This window comes from Oenanthe melanoleuca, chromosome 1, assembly GCF_029582105.1.
Source record: "Oenanthe melanoleuca isolate GR-GAL-2019-014 chromosome 1, OMel1.0, whole genome shotgun sequence".
NCBI lineage: Eukaryota > Metazoa > Chordata > Aves > Passeriformes > Muscicapidae > Oenanthe > Oenanthe melanoleuca.
Genome location: NC_079333.1, coordinates 20868265 through 20882076, shown reverse-complemented (window position 1 = coordinate 20882076; position 13812 = coordinate 20868265). Strand labels below are relative to the sequence as shown.

The 13812-nt window shown below is 41.1% G+C and overlaps 1 protein-coding gene across 10 annotated transcripts; it reads right to left on the bottom strand.

Moving 5' to 3' along the window:
• Nucleotides 1-3002: 3002 nt before the first annotated feature.
• Nucleotides 3003-13693, bottom strand: SLC35A5 (solute carrier family 35 member A5). 10 transcript variants are annotated; one of them, XM_056500196.1, is made up of 7 exons: nt 13581-13693; nt 12172-12370; nt 11343-11441; nt 10048-10184; nt 6796-6863; nt 4780-5443; nt 3003-3375 (listed from the first exon to the last, which is right to left on the bottom strand). In XM_056500196.1, exons 2-7 carry the CDS (start codon nt 12299-12301, stop codon nt 3307-3309), a joined length of 1167 nt encoding a protein of 388 aa, XP_056356171.1. In that variant the 5' UTR covers nt 12302-12370; nt 13581-13693; the 3' UTR covers nt 3003-3306. The 10 variants fall into 10 exon arrangements, with proteins under 10 accessions (XP_056356171.1, XP_056356190.1, XP_056356152.1 ...); XM_056500215.1 differs by having other exon boundaries at nt 12172-12323; XM_056500177.1 differs by having other exon boundaries at nt 4780-5575; nt 12172-12323; nt 13576-13692.
• Nucleotides 13694-13812: the final 119 nt, after the last annotated feature.

Genomic DNA, 13812 nt, shown 5'->3' with positions numbered 1-13812 from the left:
GCCCTTTTAACTCACACTACAAATCACGTAAATTAAACGTCCTGTGCTGGGAGGGTTAACTTACAACAAAAAGAGTGCAGCACCTGATCCAAACGGCCTTTTTTTTAATAACCCTGTCTGAAATCCAAAGTCAAACTGGTCAAGTACCCAGCCTAGGCATTCAGGGGGGTTACATTTAAAAGAAAACTCAAAACAAGTTATCCACTTATCAAGGGAGGTGGGGATGGGCTCTTAAACAAAACTACACATCCAACTATACACAGAAGTTGTAGAAGATTCTGTATCCTACATTCTGGTACTTTTTCTGCCTTCAGTACAAAATGACTCTAAATCACCAGAAATTTTTAGCTATTATTTAAAATCCTGCTTTTGCAACCTACTATTCCCTATGAAAACCTAAAAGCAAAGCCTGAAGGAACACCAAAGGAAAGAACCAAAAGGAACAAAGGAACACCAGAAGGAAAGCCAAAATATCCTTTCAACAGCAACATGTAGTTATCTAGCAGGCTATAAGCATTCAGCAGTTACATTTCTCCAAATGAAGACTTCAGTTGGCAAAAAAAAATCAAATCCAGATCGCTGGATCTGTCCCTATAGCATCACTCAGAAGACAGACTTACTCAGATTAAGGTCCTATTTCAACATACCTTAGTGGGAAGATTCTACATGATAAAGAAAATTTTTTTTCTTATATGTATTTATGGCATTTGATTCAGCTCCAAGATGGCTGTTTTCATCCATAGTATGTCATCCACAAAATAGATGAATTAACCAAAATAAATACTTCTTTAATTGACTTGTTACAAGCAAGAGAAACACAAACACATCTTTCTTCCTGGGATGTTTTGTGAACTATTTCCTCAAACCTGGAGGGAGGAACATAATACCCTCAGCAGCAATTAAGTTCAAATGTCTTTGAATCTGGGCTCTAAATCAAACCTTAGCATGAGTACTCTGCCCAGTGTATTCATGAAAGACTACAAGCCAAACTAATGCTGCTCTCTAAAAACATCCTCATAAATTTCCTTATTGCAATTTTGAGTGAATATAAGTTAAGCTTTCCAACATGGAGTAGTTTCCATATAGCAGAACTACTTAATCAAGTGGAATTCATATGATCTGAAACATGTATCTCTATAGAATTGCTCCCCATTGCTCACCAGGGCTGCTCTCCAGCTGACAATTGCTCACAGTGACTTCTTCTAACAAATCTCACTTACACACTACATTTTACCCATTGCCATGGATAGCACAGCTGCAAAGATTTGCACCTTATGCTTTGGGTTACTATTTACCCTATGTTACTGCTAGGTGGATGCAAATCCTTACCCATTTTTAGACATCAGTAAGCATTCTTGTTGCTGCAAAGGGGATATACAGTTCTCCTTCATTATAACAAGAAACCTGCCTGGCCATCCAACACAATCTCTGAGGCCTCCAACCTGAAGACAACAGGAAGATTTCTATGTGTTAGATAGAACAAAATCTGTAGCATGAATAAAAACCTGGATCAACAGCTGTATAACCAGTACCTCTGTGCAGTCTAGACTTTGGCAAATAAGCATGATAGCACTAGAGAAATTTACAAAAAGGAAAATCATTAAGCAGGACAAAAGTTGACAGCACGAACTAAATGCACTTTATAATAGCTGAAGATCAGTCATTTCCATATTTCCTGTCTCTTAATGCAGGTATTTCAGGTACAAAGGTCAACAGTGTTTTCTAAGACATTCATGTTCAGTTTGATGCTGTCTTTAAAAGTACGATCATGGCTGATTTCTGTTTTCACTCAATGCACGGCAAAGGTCTTTGGATCTTCATGTAAAAAGTTACTGCTCACATAAATGCAAAGCAATCTAAAGTTAACAGTACTTTCACTCTTTTTTGAAAGTACCTGCTGAAGCTCATAGCTGTGACTGAAAAAGGCAACAAACTCAGGTATATATTGCAAGGTTGTATGAAATTAAAAAAAAAGTCTTATTGCCACTTAGCCTTTAACAGTTTGAGGATTTTTTTAAGTTTCATTTCCCAAAATACAACATCATAGTGACAGCAACAGAGTTTCCAGAATTTACACTGAAATATGCCTTCTATTCATTCTGTACAGATGCAAACAACTAGTATTTCTTATGTTGAAATAGCCTGCCATACAAGCACAATTAAATTAGATGCAAAAAAATTTCTCAACAACAACACTACATTAATTTAATTTTGTACAGTTATTCTTAATATATACTCTAAAAAATGCAGAAAAAATAATAGAAATTTTAGGTTCATAGTTTATAACTTGATAGTTATAAACCATGGGCCACATATGAAAACAGACTGCCCCTCTTGATGGATCAATGACAGGAGGTATGTTAATATAGCAATAAGCCATCAATACAGTACAATAAGCTTTATACACAGAGCCTGGACAGGATGGCAGAGGGGAACAAAGGCAGGACTGTCTTCAGTCCAGAGAAATGCATCACTTACTGCTTACTATACACTCTGGTATGAGGCTCTGACACTGAACTCATTGCTTATCTTAAGAATTCTTCTGACAGTATCTTTCAACTATGAAAGACACATTTTTGAAGGGAGGAAATTATAAACCATGATCTTTTCCACTGCTCTGAGAGGCTTTAGAAACATACCAGGAATCCCTTATCGGCATCCCTGTTCCCTTGCCTGTTTCTAAATTCTCTGAATAATTTGGAACCTATTTTTCATCTCAGTCAAAGTCCAGCAGATGCCTCAACAGAAATTCTGAGATCACTATGCCTGGCACTCTGCAGAATGACTTCTCTCTCTACAAAATGAATGCAAGACCTTATCAGGCTGCCAGGGTAGAACACCACCAGATGATATTACCACCTGCACTCTCTTGCTCAGTGCTCTAGATGTTGAAGGGCATAACTGTAGCTGCATAATATTTGTTTTCAGTAGTGGGCTCAGTGCAAACTAAGCCTCTACACAAAGCCTTTCTAAACACACACATAAAAAAGATGATGCATTCATACTGTTTAACAAACTTTTGTTTTATTCAAGCTCTTTCAAAGTTAGGCCACGTAAGCTGCATGTAAAATTCACCAGCTGCTACAATGGCATTCCAGATTTCCATTTCCCCGGACACTAGGAGACAGGCACAAAGGAATACAACTCTCCATATAAACAGCTTGAATATTGTCCTCATCCACGTTTGACATCCAGCCCCAAAACAGTTCCAAATAGTCTGTTAGTGGGGAAAAACAAGCCTTCCCTATGTTGACAAGGGATTAACTCTCACTGTGAGCAATAGCACTCCTCCAAGCCAGCCTCATGCTAGAGGGAATCTTCATCTGTATCAATGTCACTGCTTGGTTTGTTCAACCTCTCAAATTCTTCTCCATCCTACGGGAACCAGAAGTAAAAGAGGACAATGTGAGCAAAAGTCATCTTGTTATTAATACCATGGAAAAAAAGGGAAGAGTAAGGCTTATTCTGAAAGTATCACTTAAAGCAAAATCAAGATTCTGTAATTTAAATCTTTTACTAGTGTGTTAAAATGTTTAGAAAATACATACTCATAAAAAACATTCCCTGCATCTTTAACACTTTTTAGTGACTTGCTGCCTAAAACAGCTTGTAGCTCATTCTTCCATACAGTCATAAAATAGTTTAGGTTGGAAGGTACTGGAAGGATGCTAGAAGGTCTCCCTGGAGCCTTCTCTTCTCCAGGATGGACATCCCCAACTCTTTCAGCCTGTCTTCACTGGAGAGGTGCTCCAGCCCTCCAATCACCTTGCCCTGGACTCGCTCCAGCAGACCTAAACACAGTAATACAGCTGGGTTCTCACAAGAGCAGAGGGTCAGAATCACCTACCTTGACCTGTTGGTCATGCTGCTTTGGATGCAGCCCAAGACACAGCTGCCTTTGCATGCTTACATAGTGCTATTTGTTCCTATAACAGTTGCTTATCTCTTAAGTGCTAAAATAGATGACACCTGGCATACCAAAAATACATGAATTTGTGTTATTCATTTCTCATTTAACAACAACCTAAAAAGGCATCATGTGGAATTTCTGAAAAACATCTCCAAGTTTAATGTTTGCTGGCAGGCAGTGGGGACAGCGCTCCCTGCTGGTTCCAATGAGCATCCACAGCCCGCCCGTACCTGCGGGCTGATGCATGCAAGCATGAACCCTCCCATCAGGCGACTGCTCAGCTCAGCTGAATGACAGCTCTAAGAGCAAGCCCTCCACCAACACCTTCTACGTAACTAGATCACTGTTCAAATCAGAACAAACAATGCTAGCAGGCCTGGAAGAAAAGCCCCAAACCATGTTAGAACTCTGTATTTAAAGACTGCCTTTTTGTCTTCAGCTATCTTTGACTGCTATTGTAGAAAGAACCTTAACATCAAATGTGTTAACTTTCTCATTATGTGGCCTAAGCTACACAGACTTACCAGTTCTTAGATAAAATTATTTCCCAGCATCAATTCCAATTTCTGAATGCCCTGGGTAAGTAAATTCTCTTGGTTAAAAAGCTTTCAAAAGAAGATTTGTATAAAGCTGAAGTTGCTCACAAGACTGTCTACAGTCACAGCAGGAAAACAATTCTTACCTAGGTTTCACCATTTCAAAAAGTGGCATATGGAAAGCAATACGCAAGACTTTAAGAGATACTGCAGAACTGTGGTGTTAAGGGATGAGTCTAGTCACACACAAGTTGGTTCTTTCAAACATTTCATAGCATAAAGGGAGGTAAAACAGAAGAGAAACCAAAGGAGACAAGTACTGAAATGCCTTACCCCACTTGACCTCTCCCATGCATCTCCTTTGATGAGTTTTCCCCTTTCCCGCAGAGTGGCATATTCCAGACCTCTTGCTTTACAGGCATTATAAATGAATATGGAGAGAAGCACTACAGGAGCTTCCAAAAAGAACTCTACAGAAGGCCTGAAGTCAAAGATGATGAAAGACACAGCAGTGATGATGACAGTGTTGATCTGAGCAGTCATTACATGGAACATGTTGTCTCGGAACTTCAAGATGAAGGCTACAGCCAGCCCCAGGAAAGCTGTGACAAATATAAGAGCCACGGAGAAGGTGTTGTGCCCATAAAAGAAGCCACAGTTCCCTATCTGCCTCCGGTCCTTAGCCTGCAATGCCAGCATGAGCCCATTGAACAGCACCCCAAAGGCATAGAGTTTGCTGTTCTGTGTGAAGATGCTTTCCCCAAGTTGATCCACATCTTTCAGCATCTTTTCGTTGTAGATGTTAGCCAGGGCAGACACAAAACATTGCACTAGAATAAGCAGATGGCCCAGGCTGAGGCGAAGAGGCTTCAATGCTCCTGCCATGGTACTGGTCACATTCCACTGGAAGCCACGAAGGAAACTTGGTGCTGCGCAGTTGCCCTTTTCCACGCATGTTTCCTCAGGTCCAGTAGCAAGAAGGCAGTGGTTAGATGGCCTAAAAAACACATTGTGATGAAATCCATGTGCAGTCAAGCTGTGCTGATGGCCTCCAGTTCCTCGAGTCAGGGCAACGATGGACAGGAATAAAATCACCAGAGACGCCCACTGTACCCAAGAGAGTCTTCGCCTGGTACACAAAAAAGCCACTAAATTTAGAAACACAGTGGCATAAATTAAATGACAGAACATCCAGATCTATAAAACATATAAAAGACATCATGCCACAGATAAGGAGACAGACAGGTGTGAAGAAAAATCTTTTCAGAATACAGTAATATGCCAAAATGCAACATGCTTTTCTAGGGCAAAGGGGGCCGAATCTGGCAATCAAAGATGTACAAAATGAAGTATTCTGAAGAAATAAGGAAAAGGAAGGCCGTTCAAGATCACGTTATTTCTTGATACTGATTGCCTAACAACTTAAAAGCTACTCTTGTCTCCATGGCAACAAAGGTCTGATGAATAAAGTAAAAAAAGCACAAACATCCAAATAATTACCATCTTTCTTTGGAAAACATTCACTATACTGCTCTTTTATCCCACAATTTGGAGCCCTTTTTTAGTATTTTATGGTGGCAACTCTTATAAATCTACAAATGTAATTCATGAGACTATTACAATAATTTATACTGCTTTTCTGCTCAAACAAAGCCTGTTTATCCTCGTGAAAATCAAAAATTTGGAAGATTAAGTGAACTGTGACATCACAAGAGACACAAAACTAAATTGAGAAAAAGCATTTCTAGTCAGACCATCCGGCACTGTTTTGCCATATTAACACCTACAGGAAATGCTTGTTTATGCCATATTTAGCACAAGAAACTTTTAGAGTGTAAAGTTAATACCCATTTCCCTGACAGCCTTTTTTGAATCTAAATCATACTACAAAGAGCACAAATTCAGCAAAGCAGAACATAGTCTGGCTTTTGTCACAGGAATAATGACCCAAACACACCTCTATCTTTCACTCTTCTGTATCTCATTTCCTCTTACTAGACCATGTTTACACTCAATTAAGAACTGCAACAGACTGGTAAGAAGTACTGGCAATAATAAAATATTTAATGTATAAATAAAAGCTTTCTTTTTACCATTCAATGACTATATAATCATTATTTCAACTGTTTTCAACTGGAGTTGACCAAATGTGTAGACATATGAAGGGGCTCCTAATAACATATTATTTCCTACACCTTAAGGCGTAGAAAGTAAAACCACTTCTCCAAGCTGGTGTAGCCGCAAGAAAAGAGAATTACTGTTCCCATCAGACAAGAGAAAAAAACGTAGCTTAACTTCATCAAAGCTAGGAAGATTTAAATTTCATTTACTTTAGCAAATACTACTTACTTTAGCACTATCCTGAAGAGAAGAGCTGTTGTTATAATGACAAAATTTGAGAAGAGTACAGCCATTGCCTTGAAAGAGAAGGAGAGGAACAAAGTTATACTCTGACATATACAGACACACTGTGGACACCAAAAGCCTACAGACTTCAAGTGTTCATCTTCCTGCAAGGTGCCAGAGTGAAAAAGCACTGGTTCTGAACTTTCTTCCTCACCCAAATGGTATAATAACACACCTGTAAAATGATACTCAAGTCCCATTTCAAAGTCTCAGGAAAACCACAGAGCTCAGACTCCACTGCAATGGGGAAAGCTATACTGAAATGAAGATGTGAGGAAACCAATGCAACAGAAAACTAACTTAACAGAGAACAGTCTAGTTTTCAGTCGGACCAGTTCCCCAGCTGGGCTGACCAGTCAGCTGCAAAAACAGCTGTGTTGGCACAAAGGAGGAAGTTGCTCCAAAATGAGAATAAGCAAAGAATAAAGCAAGGTGAGGCTACTCCTGGCTGCCATTTGCGGTGTTTATGAAATTCCAGACTTGGATAAGGCACTTGTAGAAAACAAACTTCTTGTATGTCAAGTGCTTTCGCTGTAAGTTTATCAAAGATAAAGAGGTGCTTGGCTTGAATTTTCAAGACTGCAACTGTCATCTATTTCAAAGTACAACTGAAGACAACATTAAAGCTTCTGTTTAATTTGGGAATAACTATATATAATAACTTCAGTGCTCTAATCTATGGCCACGATCCCAAGCCGCAAACACCTTGTGGCAATGATTGTCTGTTTTGTGTCTGCATTAGACACTGCATACTGGGACATCAGACCGAGAAGAGGCTCTTTTAAGCACTCCAGTTACCAGTAAAGATCAGAATCCACCAGCACTAGTAGGAAAAAAAAAAAAATCCTCTTTTTGAGGGTGGGGGTGTTTTGCAAACTGGCTATTATTCCAGATTGCCCTGTATAATCAGTACATGTACAAAAGATCCAAGCAACTGAAGCTTTTGGTCCAACTGAGCCTCAGAATGAACTCACCTTTTTAGATAATTTTACACAAAAGCATATATGGATTCAAGAGTACAAACACAGACCTTTTATTGAATTTTCTCATTATTCCCAATTCTGCTATAGTGTCTTTTTCATTCACCCAGAGGAAAAGCACAGACTCTTTCCTCATTATCTTCATTCCACTTTATCCCAACATACTGTCTACTGAAAAACAATTCTAATGAAACAGCACAACACAGGCTCTCAAGTAAGCTGAAGACTTACTGACTATGAGACACCTGCCTAAGAAAACACATCTTCATTTCCCATTTTGCAAAATTAAAACTCAGTAAATATTCATGTTACGTGAACACTGTGGAAGGAGAAAAAAAATAAACAAGGAAATCTGGAAGAAATCACTCTGGAAAAAAAGAGCCTTTAAGCAAAAAGTTGAAGTGTTCCACAAACACTCTGGTTTTGCTTTACAGTCAATGCCCCACATCCAACATGTCTGGTAATATTATGAGCAGGATCTTTAGAAGGACAGTTTAAAAAATTAATTTTGAGTAACTCTGTTCTCCGAAACCTCAAGAGACCTCTGTCCTAGATAAAAAGGAATATGAATATCAAAGTTCCCCATGCTACTAATCTGCACACCACAAGCAAAATCTCAAAAGGTAAGTCCTTGGGAAATTCAGCCACTAAAAGTATCAACAGTTACAGCTAAAGTTTCAAGCAGAAAAATATCAATAAAGGAACTCTTTAATAACAGCAACTGCTCACCCAGGTACTACTTGTGCCCAAAACTACTTTGTATTTAAAGTCACATTATGAGGTTCAGTCAGGTATGGCCATCTTCCTTTTAAGCATCCTCACATTCCACATTCATGGTCTTGTAGACTACCAAGTAATTCTGTCTTCAAGATATTTAGTTTTCTCTTTTAATACTTCTTTATCATAATAATGTTACAGTTTCATCTAATCATAATAGAATTTCTCTAATTAAAAGATGCTAAAAGTTCTAAGAAGAGGAATCTTAGAGCACATGTTCTGAGAGGAGACAAGGTATTTCTGTATGTACATGTGTGTGTGTGTGTATGCAAAACAAAAGCTGTGCGCATTACAAAGGATTACCTTAACTAAACCAAATGAAATTGCTTAAGAGAAAAATAGCATTTATGTAACCTCCTACACATCAGGCTTTGCTTCTACTAATATTATAGCCGTATTTCCTTCCTAAAACTAAAAACCAAAACAAACCAAAACAACCCACAAACAAACAAACCAACCAAAAAACCATATCCAACACAAACCAACAAAAATCATTCTCACCACTACCACCAAAAAAATCCCATCAATAAAAAACCCCCATACAAGAAACCACAGAACCAAGCAGCTGTGCATGTTATTTTAGAATATCTGACTCTTGCTTTTATTAGGTTTTTTCAGCTGAGTCCTGTTCTAGACTCTGGACTGGACTGTCCCTGGCAGAAATATACACCTAAGAGAACAAAATTTTAAAGAGAAATTCTGACAGAGAAGGGAGAAAACTGTTTATTTTTAATGTTCAAGAGGGACAGCCACAGTATTTTATATCATGCACAAACCATCTGGTTCCATCTTACTGCAAACATAGATTCTGAACCAAAAAGTATCATGATACAAAAATAAAAGCAAGCACAAAACCTGTACAATTTCCTGAGCGTATGCAGGTTCATCCAAAAGGATGAGGGTAGCTAGAAGAAAGTACCAACTAAATTTTGTACCTAAACATAACCAACAAAAAATGCAAAAATTAAGTCAGTTTTCTTCATCCCCTCCTCAGTTTCTGTTACACTTACTCCCTTTGTGAGATTATGTTTACTCACTTTATGTCACATACAATGAGTGGTAAAAGCCCCATAGAAAAGTACAGTTCAAATAACAGCAAGAGAAACAAATGGATTGAAAGAGAAATACAGAGTTGAAGAAGGCAAAGGAAGAAAAGTACAAAACCCCCTTCCAACTTCTTAAGCACTTTACCCTATCCCCTTAATCACTTTGGACTGAGAAAATACAGACTCTTCTCTGCTGAAAGCTGGACAACACTGACCAGTGAGCAAGAGAATGGAAAGATAACAGATTATTCTTGCACCTGCCAGTGTTAAAACAGCAGACAGCCTCAGTTACATGTTGCCTTGCCAGTATTAATAACCATGGCAGATAGCCTAAGAGCAGCATTACCCACTAAGACATTAGAAGTCACCTTACCCAGTATAAGTATACTTACTGGCTGGAGGTAGGACAGTACATAGAAGACAATCAAGTTATCCAAAAAGTAAAGAAAGGCAGGAATTGACCACTTCATGGAATTACATACATTCTTCCAGGAAAAACATTCAGAGAGATTATCCATACAACCCTTTTCTGAAAGGGAAAGAAATCAGTAAGAAAGACATCCTATTATTGTAAGCCCATTCCCTTGTAACAGAATAGGTACCACTGCTCTCTTCTGAGGAACACCATTAGATGAAAATACTTGGGTTCCACAGTTCTCTGGCAACACAGGGACCTGTGTTCCAGGGCAGAACACAAAGCTGGAGCAGCAGCCCTGTATGGTGTTCACCTCCTTGCTTCAGCAGAGAAACATCACAGAACCTGTTACATCCATCACAGCATTTGTCCACTGGGAACAAAAATTCCATTGTCAATCTTTCTTGGAGGGCCAAAAAGTATCCCAGAGTCCCTGCACAGTAGTGACATCCTTACTGGGTGTAACTTCCTGTTGATTATTGATCAAATCTACAACAGGAACAATGACACAGACAGTGGATTCCTTCATAGACTACCCAAAGGTCAGCCAGTAAAGTCAGAAGCGCAAAATAAACCAGAACTCAGTATTTGCAGACCACAGCACAGGATCTGAGTGTAAAGAGAACATATATGAAGAAAAGAAGAAAGAAAGGACAAAGCACAAAAAATAACATTTATTTAGGTATTCAGGACACAAACGTTAGGAGGAAGACTGTGATAAACTTTAGACTACTACAGAGCTGGTGCCAAAAGTACTTTATTAGCACAAATTTTAAACTACCCAATGATATCTAATCCTCTCCTGAAGCACCAACACATTGAGCTCAGCAAAACTTAGACATCTGGATTAAAAAAAAAAGAAAGAAAACCAGAAAACATGCAATCAGCAGTAGGCAATGATGGCAAACACTGATTGAATATATTTACTGTCTTAGGTAAGTCTGTACTAAATGGTGAAGGTGAAAATTTTACTAGCTTGCCAGAGTCATGACTGTTTCCTGAAGAAGTAGACAAAACCAACAGTTCAATTTAACATGAACCTGCAGTACCTGACACCCATTTCCAATTTAAATATTTGTTCTGTACCATTTTGAAACGCTAAGAAATTAATCTCTCATAGTTTTTACATTGGGACAGAAAAGAAGGAAAAGACAAAAATCACCTGCAATGCAAAGCCTGTGGAGAGTGTCATCTGCTGTTAAAAAAAAAGTTTTAGGACAGCAAATCTTAAAATGTCAACACATTTTATTTATTTAAAACATAGGTACTTACCTTTTTTCCTTTTCCAGAGTGCCAACACTACACATAGGACCAGTTTTACTACTTCAGAACACATGTTCACTGTTGCAGGAAGATAATCATACTTGTTATCTGTGGGATCCAGCAAATCAGAGAGTACACAATCAGTTTCTGTCTCCTGCATCCATAATTAGAGCAAGAATCTATTTTAACTATTCCAATCACAATTTTAGTCACAAAAGTCAGAACTTCCGTTATAAATGTTTCAAAGTTTATGATATACAACTTTCTGAATAGCCTCTTTTCTGAGTTTAAATCTTTCCTCATTTGGTCCCAGCTTACAGCAGAACTTTTTTAGAAGAACTCCAGAACATGGCTGTTTTTTAAAAAAAATTAAAATGGGAAGGTTTTCCCCAAGGACCAATATGGTCTTTTTTAACCCTCACAAAAAAATGGCTTCCAGGATGACATAACCTTCTCTAAGGACTGGCAATACCAGCCAGCTTTATCACACCCACCAGGATACCACTCTCCTAAGCCTGTTGCAAGAAAGCTATTTCAATCAAATCATGTGCGCCAATAGTGCTTACAAACAATCTTGTTCTTGAAGAGTTAGCTACAAAATAAATCACCTGTACCTTTTAAAGGTACATCATACACCTTGCAACACAAGTTATACCCTTATGGTAGACCACTGGCTAGACAGAAATTTTCCAGTGCAGAAACACAAGTCTCTATAAAGATAATAGAATGTTTATGTAAAGAACTCTGCAGGTGGAGAGGTAGGTTTTTTGGATATGTTATAGCCCAAACATCAACACTTTCTTATTCAAGGTACATCATGGGTATTGCCCAACAGTACCTTCATTGGCAGAATACTTCATCAGGAGGATTCGACTTGAGCCCAATGTAATGAACACTCCTGCAAGCAGAAGGGTCTGGCTGGTTGTCTTGGAGCAAAAGGCAAATCGACTACTGCACTCCAACTTCATTCTTCTGCCTCACTGTCAGTGCCTTCGGATGGCAGGATAAAAATCCACTATAAACATTACTTCCAGAAACTGGTTACACAAGACAAAATAAGTGTATTTTACTGCTTTGTGTTACATAAAGATGCTTACATCATAGAACAAACAATTATCTTGTTCTACAACTATTGCTTTCTCATTAAAAAAAAAAAAAAAATTGAGTTCAACCTATGACCAAACACTGCCATGTCAATTAGACTATGGAACAAAGTGCCACGTCCAGTCTTTCCTTAAAACACCTTCAGGGATGGTGACTCCATCACCTCCAATTTCAATATACAATCATCATTTCTGTGAAGAAATTCTTCCTGATGTCCAACCTAAACCTCCCGTGGCACAGCTTAAGACAGTGTCCTCTTGTCCTGTTGCCGGTTGCCTGGGAGAAGAGGCTGACCCCCACTAAGCTACAGCCTCCTTTCAGGTAGAGAACACCTGGGAGAAGGATACGTTACAAAGACCGTCAAAGCGGGATAAACGATGTATACATAGGGACTCTGAAGGTGGTACAAGGAGGCTGGTTCCTGAGAAGTCTGCAACTACGGCATACAGATTAGCTAAAAGGATTAAATATTTCACACGCTTATTTTTCTTTAATATTTTTTAAGGAGCTCTCGCTCCTAATCCCAGCAAGGAGAAGCGCTACAGTAACGGAGCGAGACCAACCCCGTAGAGCTGACCTGGGGCCGGCTCGTTCCCAGCGGCGGGGCAGGCGCAGGGCAGCCGGAGCCGAGCACCGGAGCCGCGTCCTCCGCCTCCAGCGCCGCCGTTACTCGCCCGATCCGTTAACGGCCCCGGGGCCCAACAGCGGCCGAGGGAGGAGCGGGGACGGAGAGCCCCTCAGGGCCAACGGGGCTGGGCTCCGTCCCACGCCGGCAGGGCGGCCGGAGCGCGGCGAACAGCACCGGGGGGACACGCACCTCGCCACCTCCACCGCGGCGGAGGAGGAACACCCGCCGGGCTTTGCCGACCGCCTCCTGCCACGTCGCTGCTCCGAGCTGCAGCCGCGAGCGGCGGGGCGGCGGCCGCGCGGGGCGAGCGGGGCTCCGAGGCAGCAGCGCTCGGCGCTCGGATGCCGCGGCCAGGCGCGCCGGGTCCCGGGAGGCTGCAGCAGCTCGGTGCCCCTCGCTCATCCCCACCGCCCGGGCCACGCTCACCCCAGCCCCGCCCGGAGTTCCGAACGAAGCCCCTTCAGCGCTTCCCCCCCCCCCACCGCTCCCGGCTCACCCCCCCTCCCCGACCTCACCTGGCGGGGCGGGGCCGCACGCGCGCGCCCCGCCTTGCCTTGCCCCGCCCCGCGCGGGCACGCGCGCGCCCTCCTCCCTCAGGTCGGCAGCTCCGGCCAGGCCCCGCCCCCTGACTCCGGAGAACAGGGGAGCTCCGCCCCCTCCGCAGCTCGCGCGCGCCCCCCGGCGGCCGCGTGAGCGGCGGCCCCGTTCCCCCCCCGCCTTTCCGCCTTGCGCGCGCGCACCGTGTGT